Source organism: Oculina patagonica, chromosome 11 (genome assembly GCF_052425735.1).
Source record: "Oculina patagonica isolate OP01 chromosome 11, crgOcupat, whole genome shotgun sequence".
NCBI classification, from domain to species: domain Eukaryota; kingdom Metazoa; phylum Cnidaria; class Anthozoa; order Scleractinia; family Oculinidae; genus Oculina; species Oculina patagonica.
This window is the reverse complement of record NC_135768.1, coordinates 10,854,644-10,874,700: the sequence shown is the minus strand read 5'-3', so window position 1 is coordinate 10,874,700 and position 20,057 is coordinate 10,854,644. Positions and strand designations below refer to the sequence as shown.

The following is a 20,057-nucleotide window of genomic DNA, read 5'->3' as shown; positions in this document are numbered from 1 at the left end:
AATTCCGCTTTTCCAATTTAGCTCTATCAAATAGTAATATATTTAGTGTCCTAAATTGTTAGAAAATATACCAATGTAACTGTTCCAATCATTTTCAATAAAGAGATATTATAATATTTGTATACATGCATGTTGAAAATTGTTTAATTTTAGTCTAGATATCAAAGCTTTAAGGTTCCTAGTCAGCCTCTGCCATCAATGACATCGAATTTAAAATTTATAAAAATTGTATGGTGAAGTGAAGCCTTATTGCATTGCTATAAGTTGTGTTGTTGGGAGTCTAATTATCTTTAGCAATTTTTTGGTTACTCCTTTTGTTTAGACATACTCCCAGAAAAATATACTATTATACAGGAATTCTAGCATGCAAACAAAAACAAAGGTGTGGCTGACTAGGGTCCTTTAACGAACACCTCAACATGTGAGCACGGTCTTTTTATTATTCATTGTGTCACATTGTGCATAGCAATTCAGATTTCAGAATTACTGGTGTCACGTTACCTCAACTCTATAAGGCAGACACCTCTCTAAGACAGACAGTTGAGGCCGGTCCAGACAGTGTGCATCTTAGAGAGAGCTGACTGTATAACATAACTGTTCTAATTGTTAACATCTAGGCTCCTTTGATTAATAATGGAAGTTTCCGATCTTTTAATTTTAGATATTTTTCACTGAAGTTTTAAGTGATATCAAGTATCACGCGAGTTTAGGCATAATATTTTTGCGGTAATTAGACAGACGGAGGAATAGATCAGTTTTACTAGCAAAATTAATTGGGAAATCTGCACTTCGAAATCAGTACCAACAATCAATGACAAAAGTGTTGACACATAATCAATTTAGGCCCTATTTTATTGTTATTTGAACTAATTTTATCCTTTTACCCCACTTTCCCAACCCCTTTCCCCCAATCAATGTTGAAGTCTGTTTTAAGTAGCTCTTTGCTACAATTTTACAACATTAGATGCGGGGAAGGGGGGTTATTTAGCAGACAGTCATAAAATTTAAAAACTAGTGGTAAAACCAGCGGTGCGAAGTCAATGTGTCAACTCACTTTTGTCAAAGATTGTCTGAGGTCTATTTGCGTGAAAATAAAGGATATCCGTTACCTATCTTAGCTCTAACTGGGCTATTTTTAGAAAGCATGCTAAATGTGTGGCGTAAGAGTATTTTTGATTATTTGGAGTAAAAAATAATGTGTTTTGTTGAGAAAAAAAAGACAAAACGGGTTCAGAACCTGTCCATGGTTCTTAGCACGTGGCTCTCTCGGGTCGTATTATTCATTTTCTTGTTTAAGAGCGTTAAGCGGGGTTTCTGCAATGATACTCGAGTTGACTATGTCCGTATCAGTGTTACAAAGCAGCCGGGTAATTTTTGAAAAAAAAAGCAGCAATACAAGTTCTCCAGAGGGCGAAACCAAATTCCTGGGCGATTGAGATTAATGTTTAACAAGATCCATGATATCCTTAGGCAAGAAAATACTTCCATTTTTCGCTGAAATTCCCCAAGACTAGAGATAAATGATTTTTTGTAAAAAATATCTCGCTAGAATGCCACAAAATTGGCGAAAATGTGTAAATTTGGACGATTAACCACGATTAACTATCGGTCTAAAAAAGAATATTAATTAGGAATGTTCTTTGTTTAATGATGGTTAATCGTTGTTAATCGTGAAAATTCAAAAGATAGACACCTTTTGGCCTTGCTGAAGGCTGTTTATAGTAGAAAAGGGGAAAATGAACACTTTCGTATCTTAAGTCAGCTTTCCTCAAACTCATTAATAATTCATGAATTGTCAAACCAATCAGGATACGCCAATTTGGTCAGGTGCGTTTGGTTTGAAAACCCGATGAAGCACTGGACAGAGGCCTTTCCACGATAGTTTGATGAAATATCAAACTCTAGAGTTTGATAAAACGTCAAACCCTTGTGATGCGGGGTTATCCTAATTGAAATATACAAACTGAGTGTCAATGTGACATTTGCAGCTAGCCGATATACATTTTTAAATTTTAAATTTTTAACTCTTAACTGCAATTTTTATCTTTCACCTACTTTTATGATAAAATTTTATATTCTATTGTAATTTATTGATTTATTTATTTATTAATGTATGTAGTACGATTCTTCAGTTTTTCTTCTTCTTAGAATTTAAGTGTAAATATTTTAACTTTAAATAGCTTAGATATATAATAATGTAAATAGTGTCCACAATTAGTTTTTTTAAGCTAAATACTTCAGACACTTTAATAAAGTATTTCATTCATTCATTCATTCAACTGAATAGACAAGCTTCTGTTTCACGGGTTAAGTAGAATCGCTCTAAAATTTACGTTTACAGTGCTAGTGCAATTCAGAAACATTCCTGAACATCTCGTAGCGATCGACCACCGTTCTTATTCCCAACCGAGTTTTTGGTGAACGAACTTTGTGAGCCAATATTTTAAAGACAGACCGTCCAGGTTCTCCAACTTCTCTTCAAGACTTTGCACGCGGTGAACATTATAATCCTTGAACACACTTCCCGGGTCAAGTAAAGAAGCTTCAAGGGATTTTTGCTCGCGCGCTGTTTGGCAAGTTCGATTCTCAAAACCTCAACGGCTCACTTGTCCACTATGCTTTGACTGTGAAAGCAAGACATTTTCTTGCAAATTTTTGGGCGGCCGAAACCGGCGAAATTCATCCTGAGCTAACCCGTCCACGTTACAAAACCAACAGGACGCCACTGCATGCAAATTGTGGCGGCTTGAAGTAAACAAGCTTAGGGCCTGTTTACATGATTCCGGAATGACTTTCATTCTGGAACGAAACTCGTTCCGGAATGAAGTTCGTTCTGCGTTTACATGACAGAGTCGACTGGTTCAACCAAAGGCATTTTCACGTGCGCAGTGTTTGCGCGAGATCAAAACAAGATGGCGCCTGTTTCGCGCAAACATGTTTTTGTGCCCATTAATGGCCGTATCTTCAATTTTGACGAGTAATTTGACCATAGAGCTGCTTCTTTGGGCTAAACAGTAAAAGCTATTACGTTTTTTCGCTCTGAATTCAAACTGTGGAGTCCGTATGCGGTTTCATGAGTTGCGATTTCATCTCGGAACGAATTTCGTTCTGTGTTTACATGATACCAGAATGAAATGTCATTCCAGAACGAAACTTTCATTCCGGAATGAAAACCGGAATGAACTCATTCCGGAATGACTTGACTTTCGTCTCGGTATCATGTAAACAGATACAGAGAAATGTATGGGGATGGAATGAACTCGTTCCGGAATGAAAGTCATTCCGGAATCATGTAAACAGGCCCAGTTGTGAGAAACATGGAACTTACATAATCATCACAAACTATGCGCTAATTAACCAAAAGATAGCAACAATTCAATGTTTTCTTGAATAATATCCTTTGTTTGCAAAATAAGGCCCCGATTGCAAACTGTGCGCTTATTATACAAAAGAAATAAAAAGTTAAGTTTTCGGGAATAATATATTTTGTTTGCAATTAGGCGCCGATTGAGAAGCCGTTTCAAAAACTCGTGCTTCGTGTTTCATCGGAGTTTCCAAACACTCGAAAACAATAAATACACTCGTGTTTGGAAACCCCGATGAAACACGCGCACTCGTTTTTCAGTGAAATATTACGTGAAAGAAGAAAAACACCAAATTAGCATACAAACACTCCTAAAATACTCTTGCCAAGTCCCTAGATAGTTCATACCGACAAGAGAATATTTTTCCGCTAATTTTTCAAAAACGCGGAAAAATCAATTTCGAGTGCTTTTCAAAATGGCAGGAGTTCAAAGAAATCAACTGCCTTCAGTTCATGACGAAGACTTTGTAAATGCAGTCGAAGAAGACTTTCAATGCTCAATATGTCATTTGCCGTTAAGGGAGCCTGTTCAAACGAGATGTGGCCACAGATTTTGCAAAGAATGCCTCGAGAAACATTTCACAAGGTGCGATTTATGTAGAAGCTTGTAGCATATAAACATCAAAAGGATAAACTGCAGCTTAAATTCAGCAGCTAAGTCAGTATCCTGCGTCAGTCTACCAATTATGACCATAAAACTTCCTTGTGGAAGTTTTCAATCAGCAAATGAGTTGCAAGGCAGGAAAATATTGATGGTGTCTGTGATTCGGCATGATACCAAATCAGCGTTCGCTCAATCTTGTCCGTTGAGCAGAATTTGGAAATCATGTTTTCGAAACAGTCAAAGAATAACACAAAGATTCGGTGCTAGACTTTCACAACTTTGAAACGGGGTTGATTCGTATTCCTGAAGAGCGAATACACAAAACAAAGAATAACAAAGCTTAATTATGTTAAGATGATTGCTTAACATATTTTTTTTAACTACTGCATTAATTATTTTGATAGAATAGAATGTAGTGACCCCTTGAAAGGCTTAAAGACATGAGACCACTTGATGCAAATTAAAAAGCAAACGGTTACTATCTCTGATAAATCAATGGGGGGGGGGGGGGGGGGGGAATTTGTGGAAAGAAGAAGGCCGGGTGGAAATATCCCGTGCCAGTCATAGTTTCATAAATATAATATAACAGTATTGCTGACCGTATTATCTCTATTATCTCTTTTTTTATTTGTAATAACAATAATTTATAATATTTATTAATATGTGTTAAATGCAATAAAATATATTTATAAGTTTAATTAACCCTTTCACTCCTAAACGCGCATTCAGGCGCTATTTGGAGGTGCAGTCATTGATTCACTTGTGACGTCATTAATAAGCACGTCAGTGGAATTTCGTGATAAGAATCTGATAGAGCTTGAATCGACCTTTCTACAGGACTGTTCATTTTGAATATCAGTTGCATTCTGACAGAGCTAATCAAAGAAAAACAAAATCCATTTTTGGTGCAAAATCGTTGTTAAAGAGGCCAGTACACCTGTAATTGGTCAAGGTCCCCTTTTCAGGGTTTTCCATTGATAATGTCAAAACTTTTTTGGCCAAAAGATAGGATATGAAGAGTAGAAAGTAACGAGAATAAGAAAGCGAGAAAAAAAGGAAGCAAAAGGGGCAAAAAAAAAAAATTTGGAACCGTTCAGCAAAAAAAAAAAAAAAAAAGAAACAAATTTCGGCTTATGCGCATGCACCAAAGTAAAATATTCTACATTTTTACACAGAATCTTTATGAAAATGTTGCTGAAGTGTGAAAAAGTGCTTCTTTAGCAAAGTTGAGGTAAATTCCAGACCATAGCACCAAAATTTCAGTTTAGCGGCTAAAAAAACGCGTTTTTTGAGGAAAATGTGGGGGTCAAAGGGTTAATAATATTATAATTAATGTATTTGTATAATTAATTTCACAAAAACAGTTTTTAATAATTTAAAAAAAGAAGAAGCAATATTTAATCTCAGAGGACCAGACAGAATAGACAATTGTTGTAATTCAGTAGTTCCAGAAAATATCCATATCCACCCAATGGATGTTCATTGGAAATTCCGAGGGAATGGGAGGTCTCAAAAGACAAAATGTTTAAAGGAACGTATAACGCTTAACTGGAATTTTCACCAGGGTTGGGGATTTAAATTATTATAATAAATTATATTTACTGAAACAACACAATGCATTCAAGGTATCTTTGAAAACCCATAAGTCATTTTATTTAATTTCTTTTTAAAATATACTTCAACAGGCAAGAAGTTCAAGACCAAAACCAGGTGAGTGTTTTTTATAAAACATTTTCATAATAATAGCCTGCAGATTAATGTCAGTTGTCTCCTAAAATGTCAGTCGATTTTCTTGCCCGGCCTTAATTGTGCTGAGGGAGAGTTTATAACTGACATTTCAGGCTTGTTAATTTAAAAATCAGCATCCATTGGAAGTAGAACTAGCCTGAAAATAATTACAAAGTATTGTATAATTTCAGAGTGTTTGTTTTAGTCTGCAATATAAAGGGCTTGATTACCTTCATTGTTATATTAGTCTTGGAAAGTAAAATCTGTTCTGCCTTTCTTTGTGCTTCTGAGCTCAGTCTGTGGAGCAAATTTCGTCGCTCGCTACCTCTCGGAACGAGTTAACTCATTGGTTCTTAAAACAATAGATAACAGGTGACAACAATGCCCCTAGCCCTGAATAACAATAGAGGTAGTGTTTACAGCGGGCGAATGAAAATAGAGCTTCCAGAGAGGTAGTGTCTTACAGCAAATTTCTAGTACAAGCTACCTTGATACAACTATTCAGAGAAGGCTTTTTAGCGTAAAGTTATAATATATTGTACATTTGGTTCCATTTTAGGATGTCTTCCCTGACAAAGCAACAGAAAGGAAGATTATATCTTTCGCCATCAAATGTCCGAGTAAAGGTTGTGAGTGGACTGGTGAACTGAGTAACAAGGAGGTAAAAACTGAAACACATTAATTAAGCTAATGACAAAGAGGGTCTATAAATTATACTCGCGGTTTGCAGTTTCAGCTAATTTTGAATGTCAGTTTGCGGGTATACACCTAATTGCAAAAACGTTGTCATAGAAAAAAGGAAAAAGAAAAAAGGTAAATAGGAATTAATTAGCGTAGTTTCATAACTGATAGCATTTAAAGAAAACTCACGAGTTTTTATCGGCACACTTTTAGTCCACTTTTTTATGCTGTAACAAGATAAATTGATTTATTCGTATTTGAGGCATTTTGAGGCCATTTGTACAAATAAATTTCATGGATGCGCTTAATTAATTCCTATTTGACTTTTTCCTTTTTCCTTTTTTCTATGACAACCTTATTGCAATTAGGTGTATATACAGTCCGACCCCTATTAAGCGGCCACCCTCGGGACTTTGAAAAGTGGCCGCTAAAAAGAGGTACAATAAAATAATTATTTTCTTAGAAAAACGTTAATCATAAAATACCCTTTGAGACGCAAGTAAGTAGACTGATGATGTCTAAAAAGATGAGAAGGAAACAGAGCAAAATACGTTTTCTTATACCGTGGAAACTAATCTCGGTTAACGTGTTAAGCCTATGCGTACCTTTTACGGCCGAACTGGAATTCAATTCTGTAACAAGGTGCGATAACTTATCCCAGCATTTTGGTTTGGTTTTATAATTTATATAATATATATTTTAATGGTTGTCTTTAATTGAAAGTTTTGTTCAAATGATACCTTTGCGCGTTAATTTTAAACCTACACCAGATATTTATTTAACAGATTTTTTATTTAAAAATATTGAAGATCCGATACCAGGATTCATTGTAAGAAGGTAAAAAGCGTTCTCTGGTAAAAATATTTTAAAAATTATTAGCTTCCGACAGCCAGACTGCTGTCTTCGACGGATAAAAATGAAGTGATAAAATGGACCTAAAAATTTAAATATGACTAGCGAACCGCATAAATTAAAAAGTTAAAAGTATGTGTAAAAGAATGTTAAACGGAATGCTAAAAGTGTATAAATTATTGTTTGTTTAAAAGAATGTTATATTGTCCTGGCAGAGGGCACGAATTGTTGTCGGCCTCGACCGTTTTTGCCGTGTGCCACGATTCAAGTGTCTTTCTAATGCGATTGTTTCCCTTGTCAATTATCTCCGCGTTTTCAAAGTCGATGGCGTGATCAAGAGTCCAGGCATGTTTTGCTACATTGGAGCCTTTTGCGCATTGTTTAGTATTCCTGATGTGTCCTTTTCGCCGTGTGCTGAACGATCTTTTTGTCTCGCCGATGTAACTCCAGGGACAAGACGCACAAGGGATTTTGTAAACAACATTGCACTGGTCGTCGATCCGAGGTAGAAACTTGGGAACAGGGAACTCTTGTTGTAGTGTCTTGATTGGTTTGTTGGTTACTCGGATATCGTGACTTTTGAGAATTCTTGTAAGAGGTTCGGTAATGCCTTTGATGTAAGGAAGGACCGCGAAACTCTGACTATTCATTGGATCAGCCCAACTGAAGAACATCCCAACCAGTTCTTCAGGTGAAGGTGTTGGGGGGTTCGAAGATTTCTTTCTTATGATATCAGCTGTGACTTAAAGTCACAGCTGAGTTTCGCGGTCCTTCTTGGCAACCACGATAAGTCATCATGATGCCTTGCTAAAATTAAATTGAGTTCGAGTAATTTTGGTTATGTTATCTGTAATATCGCCCAAAACATTGATGTTTGTTTCTATCTATTAAGTAAGCGCTCGACATCTCATTTATTTTATATTCGCGGCTTCCTGAGCGAATATGTTAAAATATGGAAATTAAAAACGCAAGAATTTTCTGCAAACACACCGAGGTATTGAGGTATTGCGATTACTTTAAACTCGACGTCAGGAAAATTGTGTACCCCGTGGCGTGTGTACTGTACAAGTAATGTTCTTTTTTGCTTTTCACTATTTGAAAAGTGTATTGCATTCACGTTGTACATTGTAATAAAACGCCCCATGTTGATTTCACGGTGCAAACGTTTTGTTAATCGTGGGCGCATTCAGGCATTGTGAAACAAAATGTCTCTTACGCAAAGCGTCTGACCTTATCACCGAGAGGTGGCTCAGAAACAGTTAAGATAAACATACCGCCTTATTTCTGATTCGAATTTTGCTCTGGTTTTGACAGACATCGCTAGGGCCTAGACAATAGATTTCTTAGAAGAATAGAACGAAATCAGATGTTTATAAAGCTAGGGATAGGTCAACCTCGTCCCCAGGCGCTTTTCCCTTCAGAGCGGGAGGGGCGGGAAAAGCGGGAAAAGCTCTGAAGGGAATAGCGCCCTGGTGACGAGGTTGAGAGATAGGTTTCATTGAGGATCATGTTTCGAAAAAAAAAGAAGCTGACGGTAACGCAGATTTTATGTTTTCAAACGAATCTATATTTAATTTGACGCAAGTAAAATTTCAGAAGAAAAATAAGCGATACGAAAATAGAACGACGTGGCGTCATCAAAACGTCGTTCTCTTTTCCTATTGCTTATTTTTCTTCTCAAATGTTTCACAAAGCAAGTAAAATTCAGTCTTTTATTCACTGTCTCGCTTTAAATTTGTTCTGGATGTTTTTCACGGTTTGTCATCAATTTTTTTCCTATAGAAAAAAGGTTTCGCTGCACTGCTTTGTAACGTAGTGTTTCGTTTTGAGGAAAGTTTACAAGACAAACTCTCCCTGAAATTTCTCGTGAAGGAAGGGCCAGATCAACATAAGAGAAAGTCTATAATTATAACACCAATTCTCCTTATAAAACTAAAATACTTGTGTACTGTAAGAAATATTTCACTCCTAAACTTGAAGGTAAAATGGTTAAAACATTTGATTCTCTCAATTTGCAGGAAAGAGAGATCACACAGACTGAGCATGGTGCAGACCAAGGCTTTCATGACGTCATCAGCCCAGTACCAAGCTCCGTTGAGGAGACTATCACTCCGCGCGTCGGTTACCTTGAAGACAGCGGCTTGGAGTTTGAGCTATCAGAATCTCCTCGAGTTTCTTACATTCCGGTTAAAAGTTCGGATTTCGAGGGTAAAGATGACTTCATGGACTATTCAGGGATAGTGGGTGAATCTTTAGGGATGCCTTCTTATCATGAAAATGCTCGTGACTCGGATGAACTTATTTCTGAACCAAAACGAATGTCCTCTCGAAGGGACCTGGCCTTTTACATGGATGACATCGACCAGCGTATTTAAGATCTTCGTAGCAAACCCTCTTCAGTGCCGTCAGTTCCTTCATCCTGTGTAGAATCGCCTGTCCCTGTCGAGGAAACCACGTTGATGTTGGAATCGGAGCCTAGCGAGTTGGGTGGGATGTATCTGGAGCAGGAACCCGCACATTCGTCCGTCAGAAGGCCGACTGGTTTGGGGTCCACCAAGCCTCTTGACTTAACAACTAAGGCCCCTCCTCAGGTACCTCCCAAACCCAAAAGGATACTTTTAAAGAAGCGTCAACCAGGACCATTGAACCAACAAATGGTCGTGTATGCGCCACCACCGTTGACGCCACAGTTGTCACGTGATGAGAAAGACGGTGTCATTCCACCACGGGGAATTGTTCAAGAACGAATCGCTTTATTTAATCGTGGCGAAATAGACGCATTGAACGAGAAGATTGGGTTCCTAGGAAGACAGCTTAAGGTAAGAACGTAACACACATTTTAAGCAATCACAATAGTCCATTTCGCAGATACGGCAGCCATATTGATTTTGCCCCCAGGGCATCCTATAATGGTTATTGATATGATTTATTATTTTATTGTTATAATTCTGCAATAACCATCATAAAAACTCTATTAAATATTATAGGATGCCTTTGGGGTAGAATCAACATGGCCACTGTATCTCCGAAATGGACTATGGCGTAGATACCGCTATAAATGAACTCGTAGGAATGCTTCCAGCCGCTTGTTAGAGCGGGAAAAGTATTGCACCTGATTGGCTGAGAGAACAGCTTGCCTATCCTGATTGGTTTGAGCCAATGACGAACGAAACTAAAGCAAGCGCATATTAAAACCCAAAATTTATCGTGTTAACATGACTGCGCCAAACAGATCTGTTGTACACAAGTCATTTCTTTCTTTCTTTTCTCTGCTCTTCTTCTACAGCTTGAAAGAAAAGATCGTGAGATGAAAATTCTGGTAAGCGCTAACGTTTCTTTTTTCGAGGGCGGCGCTTATTTAAAAACTGGACGCCGCGAACAATCTAATCTGGAAGAAATTTTTACAGTAACTTAAAGAATGGACTTTTAATTGTCAGTCTTCGTCTCTTGCGCTTGCTGTCCCGACAAAGTTCACGGCCTTCACAATGTTAATAGAACCACGTGTTGTAAGATGGGCGAGCGATAAAATATAACAAATTTGAACTGCGAAACATCGCTTTTGACGAAAAGAAATTTCCAAGGCTGTCTAAGAGTTGCTTTGTAGCGCTATTTTTAGTTATACGGAAATCCTGGAATAAGCACCGCATCGAGACTGCGGCGCTTATTCGGGGCGGGGCTTATTAACGTTTTCGTCCCAAATGTGGCGCTTGTTCGGGGGCGGTGCTTATTCGGGGGCGGCGCTTATTCGAGTAAATACGGTATTGATTTTGGTATCGCTGTGCCCTGTATCATGGTAATACCTCCTAGCTGGTGTTTTTCTTTTTTCGCATCACCTTTCGTCTTAAAAATGTATTGATATTGTAACGAAAAATTCAATTTAGGTCATTCTAGTAAAGGATTAGAAATATGTCATCTTTGTATGTTCTCTTCCATTTAGAACGAAGACGTTCCGTTCTTAGAACAAGAGGTAATGTAAGAATAGAGGTTTTTTTGTCAGATGGTTATTAAATATGAATGTTCTTGTACTTGCGTCTGTTGCGTTATAAATCAATTATTTGGTCCTTAAACAGTTTTGGTTCGACAGTATTATTAATTATTAATTATATCCAACAGAATCAAAAGAAAGAGAGAGAGCTTCTCACGAAGGTACGCTATTAGTTTTGTTTTTAAAGTTTTTTTTTCTATTGTTGTTTTTCTTTTACTAGTAGTTTTCTGACGCTTAACAGGGACTGGCTAGGATGAATTTTGAGCTGAGTGAACGGGTTAACAGCTACCAACACCTTAACCCTCTGTTGCTTCTGTGCATTTGTTTGTTTGTTTGTCGGTTTAAGTTGTTGATCGTTGGATTAAATTCTTGAAGGTCAAGAAAAAGTCAGGGGATTTTCCTTTGTGCCAGGGAAATTTACATTTTGAAGAAAAGTCAGGGAAAATTGAGACGATAACGCCTCTGATTTAATAAAACAGATGGTTGGAAGAAACATTTCAGGTCAATGTGATCTCAGCTATGCTATTCTTTTGAAAACGGAGGCTGGAGGCCGCTACTATATCTGGCATTTTTTATTTATTTTGTCTGTAGTAACCATGGGTTAAATGCAAACACCAGTGGGAATATAATAACGTAGTTCCAACAACATCAACCTTTAATATACTCTTACACTTACACAAATAGATTAATACAGGCAGGAAATTAAATAAAGTAAGAGTACTGGCTGCCTGGAATAACCATAGAGGCTAGTGGAGCCAGGCAACCAGTTGACATCTATAACTGACTTGATTTGATTTTTCATTGTATCTCTAGTTGGCTGAAGTAGAACAAGAAAGAAATGAGATGCAGACCCGACTCGCCAAAGCTACACAAGAACGAAACTCGCTTGAGAACCAAGTAGCAGAATTGCAGGAACTAGTAAGGTATGGGGCTTGCGTTGATTTATAAGATTAGTTCCTGCCTGGTGTAATTTAAACAAGTGAGATATATATCTTTCACTTGTGAACCAATGCCTCTTCTCGATCTTATTTCAACTTTGTTACTGTCACTAGTTATGAAAAAAAATCACACTTGATGAATGTTGGGTCAGCTTAAGAAACTTCAAATGTTCTGATCAAACCATCCCAGTTCAACAAAGTTTGAGTTTTTCCCAAAATAAGCAAGAAGTGTGATCACTCACAAGTATACTGCACAAGTAAAATACGCTGTAATAATATCTAATTAATATCTTCTTTTTCAAGAAAATGTTATAGGAATGTGTGTCAGATCTGCCGCGTAGCATATTGAAAGAAAAAAATAAAAGCAACTTGGTGAATATAATTTTTAATTTCTACGCAGGTATCAAGAAGAATTTTATTCTTTTCGAATTGAGGAGGTACAAGTATGATAAAAGTAACGGGATCCTAGCATGAAAAATCAGTGGTATCTGAGGGCATACATACATATATACACATACATACATAGCTTTTTGCGCAAGTAAGGCGAGAGACTACTGACATTTCACTCCCCAACGGAATCCAATTTACTTGGTTGGTTATTATTCCTGTAGCGCGTTAAACCCTATTTTATACCATGCCATAGAAAATACAGCCAATCAGAATACAGGAAATCCGTTGTATATTCAACGGTATTCAACTCAACCTTCCCATCGTACGCTGCGATTGTATTCTCGACGAAATTTAGTAAGCGTATTTTCTATGGCATGGTATAAAATAGTTACACAACACTTCCTCGTGGTATACTATGGAATATCCCACTTGTCACTTGTATTTTCTCGTATACACCCTCGCCTAAAGGCTCGTGTGTATACCGAGAAAATACAAGTGACTCGTGGGATATTCCATAGTATACCACTCGAAAGCGTTGCATAACTAGTATACATTTAAGTTTCAAAAATCGGCGTTTAGTTAAAAAAGTAAAGAAGACAAACCAACCCAAACTTTCAAATCTGTATGCGACTTAACGGTAATTCCTGATTGTAAGTTTCTCGTAAGCAATTGCCTGATATGGTAACGAAATAAAGTGCAACACTAGTCGTCAAGTTGAGAATAAACTGGTAATATAGACAGTGTTTTCTTGTAAATTGTGGTGTTTATTTTTTAATTCGCAGCCAGTGGATGATGCGGAGATGCCGATGTCAACTCTTAAGGTAAACTGTCTGGCTGGCTGACTGACTGATTGACTGACAATCTGTCCGTCTTTATCTTTCTGTTAGCCTCTGTCTGCCATCAGTCCACCTGTCTGTCTGTCTGCTTTTTTATCTATTTGTAACTATAAATGAACCATTCGAATTTTTCCTTCTTTTCTTTCTTTGCTACTTCCAGGCCAAGATCTCGTTACTCAAAAGAGCGTGCAAAGAAAAGGACGAACTTGTAGACAAACTGTGCGAAGAAATTCGAGAGCTACGTCATTTCATCGCAACTTCAGCTCTGGACGATATGTCGAAGATCCGAAGCTACGGTTACTCACCGGAAAACTTCGTAGAACTCTCGGCTCAGAGGGAGCAAGAGCGAGACCCGGAGGTTTGTGAAAGATTAGAACTAGTCCGTTTAGTGTTTTTAAGCTGTTAAAAAAATTGCTATATTTAGAGAGGAAGCCACATCAGCGCTAGCTGGTTTTCATGCGGGTCCTCTGTCCAGGTCGAATTGGAATTTGGAAATGTTGGTTTTTCTGGAGGGAGGAAAACCGGAGAACCCTGAGAAAAACCAAGCAACAAGCAGTTAACATGATTACTTTCGACCTGTGCCCTCAAAAGTCGTCGTTCCATGTTGTTTTTCGTACATTCGAGTGTACACTGCTTTGGGTGTTAACTATTTTGCCCCTGGTTTGTTATGTTTTAGGACTCAGTTGAAGAAAGCTTACAAAGCAGGTTAGAAAAGCAATGATCCCCGCGACGCTCACCCAAAGTAAGTTGTAATCATAGTTACTTGAACTATGTTGTAGTGGAACACTTTTTTGTGTCATACATGTTATGCAAGCCGCGGTTATTTTCCTAACAGTTTTTCCTCTCTTTGTTTTAAGTCGTTTGAGCCTTCACCTCCGGTTTGATTACGACCCTTACAAGTCGCCTGCCTGTGAGCACCCCGAATTGGAGCTCAAACTCAAGGAAGGAAACTTCCTGACGGTGTTCGGTGACATGGACATCAATGGTTACTTCGAGGCGGACGTGAACGGCGTACGAGGTCTGGTTCCTAGTCTTTATATGACGGAGGTTGAGGACGATAATGACTCGGATCTTGCACTCGAGGAGCATTTATCAAGGTCCACTTAAAAGATGTTCCTGTTGCTTCAGACCCCTTGAAAGATGTTCCTTCGCACAAAGCCAGTGAACTTTTTTTGTTAAACTTGGGAAATCTCACTTTTCAGTTATGAGCTTTCAAATGTAGATTACTGAAGCTCTTAAGAAAGTTTGCGAAGCAACAACGCTATCGCGTTCTTGTCGATATTTTTCTCCAGCATTCATTTCTTGAAAACAAGACGCGCCGGTGACTGAAATCGTCTGGCGACGCACAGCACAGCGAAAAAATTGACGTCATAGAGAGAGTTTTGTAACCTCGATTTTTACCGCGCGCATGTTTGAACGAGCACTATAGCTAACCGCGGTTTTCCAAATTAAAGAGCAGATTTATTTAGCTACAGATAGTGGGTATCATTAAACCCCTATTCAAAATAAAATGTGTTCATGTCTTCAGTTGTTTAGTATTGAGATGATATTCTTAACCAAATTCTTGAATCTATTTGGTTCTCAGCTAGATAGAAAGGAAGGAATAATGTTTTCTTGGGAAACTGTAACTTAAGCATTCAAAAAATATTAAAATATTAACAAGGCGAACAGTTTTGTACTTAATTTTTATTGATTCTATAACTTAGAAATCCAGTCAGAAAATATCGGATTATCAAATCTAACTTAACTCTAGCTTAGGGTGACTTCTTTTCTAAATTATTTAGTTTCTTTTGTTTTATGTCCGTAAGAATCGGAGACAGTGCCAAAAAATAAATCAATATATACTAGTTATGCAACGCTTTCGAGTGGTATACTATGAAATATCCCACGAGTCACTTGTATTTTCTCGGTATACACACGAGCCTTTAGGCGAGTATGTATACGAAGAAAATACAAGTGACAAGTGGGATATTCCATAGTATACCACGAGAAAGTGTTGTGTAACTATTTTATACCATGCCATAGAAAATACGCTCACTTAATTTCATCGAGAATAAGATCGCAGCGCACGATGGGAAGGTTGGGTTGAATATCGTCGAATATACAACGGTTTTCCTGTAGTATGATTGGCTGTATTTTCTATGGCATGGTATAAATAACAATAAACTTCAAGCAGCTTAAAACCGGGCAGTTAATGTTTGGCCACTTTTTTCCGTTTTTTGGCTAGAAAGGCACATCACCGCACTGTAAAAAATCTAAAAATCTAAGTCGTGTTTGCGTGAGTCACGGAATATGCGTGAGCTGAATTACGCATGCAAACATTCATTTTGTTCCGAAACTTAAATAAAACACACTCAAACCGCTTGAAAGGTATAAATTGATTTCGGTAAAAATTAAAGAAGCTTAAAAACCAAGTTCTTGAAGTTAAACTGCTATTTTGCTCGAATAACACGGCTATCAGCGAAAAGAAGTCACGTGATACCTGACTGCATGTTTTAGCAGGTAATTTCCCTGGCACGATGACGTGTCACAGCTGTACTGTCGTAAATTGTTATATCGTCGTGAATTGTAATACCTGTCATAAATTGTATAACAGTTGTCGTGAATTGTAATAATGCACCTATCGCAAATTGTAATAACACATTGTCGTGTTTTGTAGTAAGCAGTATTATCACACTCTATTCTTAACTTCAGATCTAGAGCAGTTTCTAATGGCAGCCTGGCAGGCCATTTTTGATCGTTTGGTAATGCTTTAATGGTGAATTTGTTGAAACGAGAAAAACTACATTGGAAAAAATAATATTTCGCGCCCGTAACTAGTGCCAGTCCAAGAAGGACCCCCCTAAACTCTGGCGACGTACAGCGAAGGGAATTAGTGAGAGGCTCCGGCAATTTTTTTTTCCAAAAATGTGCATTATTTTGATAAAAGAAAGAAAATACAAAACAAAATTCAGGTTCACAGCTAGTTTTTTTCTAAATAAAAGGGTAGAAATGGTACCTTATTACTCTCTTGTTATTACTTAATTGCATTGCCCAGCCTCTCACTCTCAGGAAGGTTAGCACGGAATGTGAAAGGTCAACTTCCCTGTTTGTTTAGTTTTTACCTTTTTAACATTTATTTTTAGTTATCTGGCTTCAACCTTTCTCCGCCGATGCTATTATAAAAGGGGATATTCACCGGACAATTCTTTCAGCCAAAATAAAATAAAAAAGCCATCCAAACAAAATTATTTAATTAAACATCACTGTGAAAATAGGAGTTCGGAGTTACAATGGGTGGTCTGATACCACAGCATCATTGCCGTGGAGCCTGAAAACAACCACGGTGGGCACAGAATAGCTCAAAATCGCTCGCCATTCGTGTGACTAATCGCCATATTGGACGAGGTCTATTTTCGGCAGACTGGGTACGAATTTAGCGGAGCCGGAAATGACGTTTTTTAGCCCTTCCCAGAGGGCCCTATGAGGTCGGAAACTCAATGCAAGGAAGCCATCTTTGAAGTAGAAGAAAAGAGCTTTTATTTGGTACCAAATAAAGGTAGGTTTCTCTGTTTTTGTAGACATCACGGCTTTGATATTCTAGCCGCTTCGTGTCCCAGTGCTTCTGAAATGAAAAGTGCCTTTTTTCGGCTCCATTCATTTCCGTCAGTTTCTGCTAAAACCTTTTGATTTTGCCATCATAGCATTAAGAGTAGGTTAAATTTCGATCGTATGTTTTTAGTTTTTTAAGAAAGAAGCGTGCGCCTTCAGGGTTACTCGTGTTTAACGGTGTAATTTTGCGATTACCTTCGAACAGATATCAACTGTTCTAGAGACCAACTGGCCTGGCGTTTACCTACCTCCAGCTTTCTGGGTGTTTCTGCTAGTGAGAAAATGACACGAGAAGTATCCAAAGTTCAAACGCAGTACTTTTCTACAATTTAACTTGATTTTGTTTATCAGGTAAGCTCAATCTAATGTCTATTTACTATATAAACACCAGTGAAATACCAGGTGAGCTTTCGCGCAAAAAATTGATATCTTCACACGTGAACATGCGGAGATAACCGTTACTATGGTTACATAATAAATCGCTCTTTTCCAAGTTTATATAATAAATAGAATATTACTTGGCTGCTTAGAGACATGAAATTTCTCTTTGAGTTGAGTGTTGAAAAATATTCCACTTGTTCGCTTCCCTAATTAACTCATGACATATTTTTCAGCACTCAAAGAGAAATTTTGTATCTTCGCACAGCCATGTTATAGTGAATATTTTTTTTAAATATATCTTGTTTGCTGTGTTTATGAAATTTTGTTTTTATAAGCACAAGTACAACAGTACACACACGATACCATAAACTACTGTTTATGAATAATCAATAAAGGTTATAGTACTGTAGTAGCCTTGAAATTTCTTTCCGGCAGGCTAAAAAAATGCAATTGCTTAAATTGCTCACACACTGAGAATCACATCATTTATTTCATCATTATCCACAGTTCACATATATGTCTTTCGTATATTCACTATGTCAGTACCAATACTCTCAAGTATATCAAAAGGGACCAAAAGAACATTCAGTTGTGTTAATCAAAATTCCATAAATCATTTTCAATAACAGGCATAGACTGATTGTTTAGATTTCTGTTGGCAATCAAAAACAATAGATTGTCATATTGTTGCACCTCTTCTATGTTAGCTAGATATGGCCTAATCAGTTTTTAAAGGTTATGTTTTGCTCTTTATAGCCTTCTATAATTACACCATTGTGATTGCTTAACACTTTTTTTCTATATGCATATAATGATATATAATTAACCCCACTACATTAGAAATGTGCCATTTTGATTCTTACTTTTTTTTACTTTTCTGCATCTAGGAATTGACTGGGGAACCAAGCCAGGGTCACATCTACTGGAAGCTTGTTATTTATATTAAACAGCATAATTTAACTGACGAGCCACTCTATGGGTACCCATGATATTTCCCTTTGCTTTTCTCGTGAAATGTGGTCAAATGCCAAAATTCAGAAATTGCAAATATTTTCTGTAGTGTTTACAAGCTTTGATGGTTTTATATCAGAGTTTTCAATTTGATCAAGCAAATTTTGGTCAATTTCAGCTCTTCGCTTCAATCTTGAGATCTTTGATTTCTTCAGAAATACCGTAGAATTCCGGTTATAAGCCCTGTGTGGGCTTATAAGCGAAGGGGCTTATATTCGGGTGGGCTTATAAGCGGAAGGAAAACAACGTTTCGAAACAAGCCTCGAGAGTGTTGATCGAAATACGTTTTTAAGTTTAAAACGCACAAAAAAGCAACATTTAGCCCTGTTCAGTACTGTCATCCGGTAGAGGGGGCTTATATCCGGGGGGGCTTATAACCGGATGTATTTTTTTGTTTCCAGGTTGATAGGCCTATAACCGGGGGGCTTATAAGCGGGGGGGCTTATAACCGGAATTTTACGGTACCCATAAAGAGGCTCACCACTTATCTTTCAAGTGAGCAAGTATTTTTTAACAGCAACATAGTGAATGTTTAAGCTGTCAACATATCAGATATTTTTGGTTTGGTTTATTAGACAACAGCTGTGTTAAAAATATAAGCTGTTACCGGTAATCACTTAGCACAAAAATAGATTACAGTGAATGTGTATGGCTCAGGAATGGGGCTGTTGAATCTTAGCTTAATAAACTCAAAATAGTTAATGAGACAGCAGCTTCATTTGCATCTTAGCTTAATAAGCTCAAGATATTAGTTTAGACAGAAGCTCTATTTGAATCTTAGCTGAATAAGCTCAAGATATTTATTAAGACAGAAGTTCTTTTTGGATCTTAGCCTAGCTCAGGATATTTATTAAGACAGTAATGTATTATTTTAATCTTAGCTTAGCTCAAGATATTATTAAGACATCAACTCTATTTTTAATTGTTGATGTACTTTGAATATATTTTTAGCTTAGCATTATAGAATATAGAATGGCTATTCTTCAATTTTTGCTTAGTATTTCTTATGGTAAAAAAGGAAAGTCTGTGTCATAGCCAAGTGGCCCATTGCTTAGTATTTCTTATGACATACAGTGAATGTGAACACAGGTCAGATATTTTGAGCTTGTTATATATATATATTTCTCAACAACATATTGATGTATGTGAAAGATAATATTTAAGGTTAAAAGCTGTTTCAGCACTTTAAGAAAAAATGGTTAACAAATATAAATTGAATTTTATCTTGTCTTGTATTGATTATTTATAATTATGGGGAAATGGGGTATGACTATTTTGTTATACCCACCCACAATGTCTGTTACGAAGTGCTTCTGAAGGCTTAAGCCGGGTTCTCAAAACCCCTTTAAAAACATTAAAAAGATACAAAACAATTCTTTATTCTGATGTTGTTAACCCCTAAAGGTGGGTGTAAATATTTTTAGATTTTGGTATTTGTTAGGGATACTGCAATAACAACTATGGTTAGAATTATTCTAGCCATCGTTTTAGAATTTAAAGGCAGAGCTTTCATTTCTCTGACTATGGTATATATGTTGTTTAACTGACAAGCATTCTTGACCCCTTCATTTGGGAGACCCCTCACTCCCACAGTTGTCAAAACAGTATGGTATTTTCATAACTTTAATAATTGTCATCTCAGCTAAACTACCCACTTCTTACTTGTAATTATTTATTTGTTTGCAGAAAAACACTA

The 20,057-nt window shown here is 37.1% G+C and overlaps 1 protein-coding gene and 1 long non-coding RNA gene across 2 annotated transcripts; both read left to right on the top strand.

The window, feature by feature from the left end:
• Positions 1–3,780: 3,780 nt before the first annotated feature.
• Positions 3,781–12,643, top strand: LOC144629629 (uncharacterized). The gene is made up of 10 exons (XM_078487862.1): positions 3,781–3,950; positions 5,654–5,678; positions 6,256–6,357; positions 9,248–9,596; positions 9,657–10,048; positions 10,516–10,548; positions 11,167–11,196; positions 11,343–11,375; positions 12,028–12,137; positions 12,553–12,643. Exons 1-10 carry the CDS (start codon positions 3,781–3,783, stop codon positions 12,599–12,601), a joined length of 1,293 nt encoding a protein of 430 aa, XP_078343988.1. The 3' UTR covers positions 12,602–12,643.
• Positions 12,644–16,732: 4,089 nt separating this feature from the next.
• Positions 16,733–19,584, top strand: LOC144630280 (uncharacterized). The gene is made up of 3 exons (XR_013566496.1): positions 16,733–16,916; positions 17,175–17,320; positions 18,238–19,584. It is a non-coding gene; the product is annotated as an uncharacterized LOC144630280 (long non-coding RNA).
• Positions 19,585–20,057: the final 473 nt, after the last annotated feature.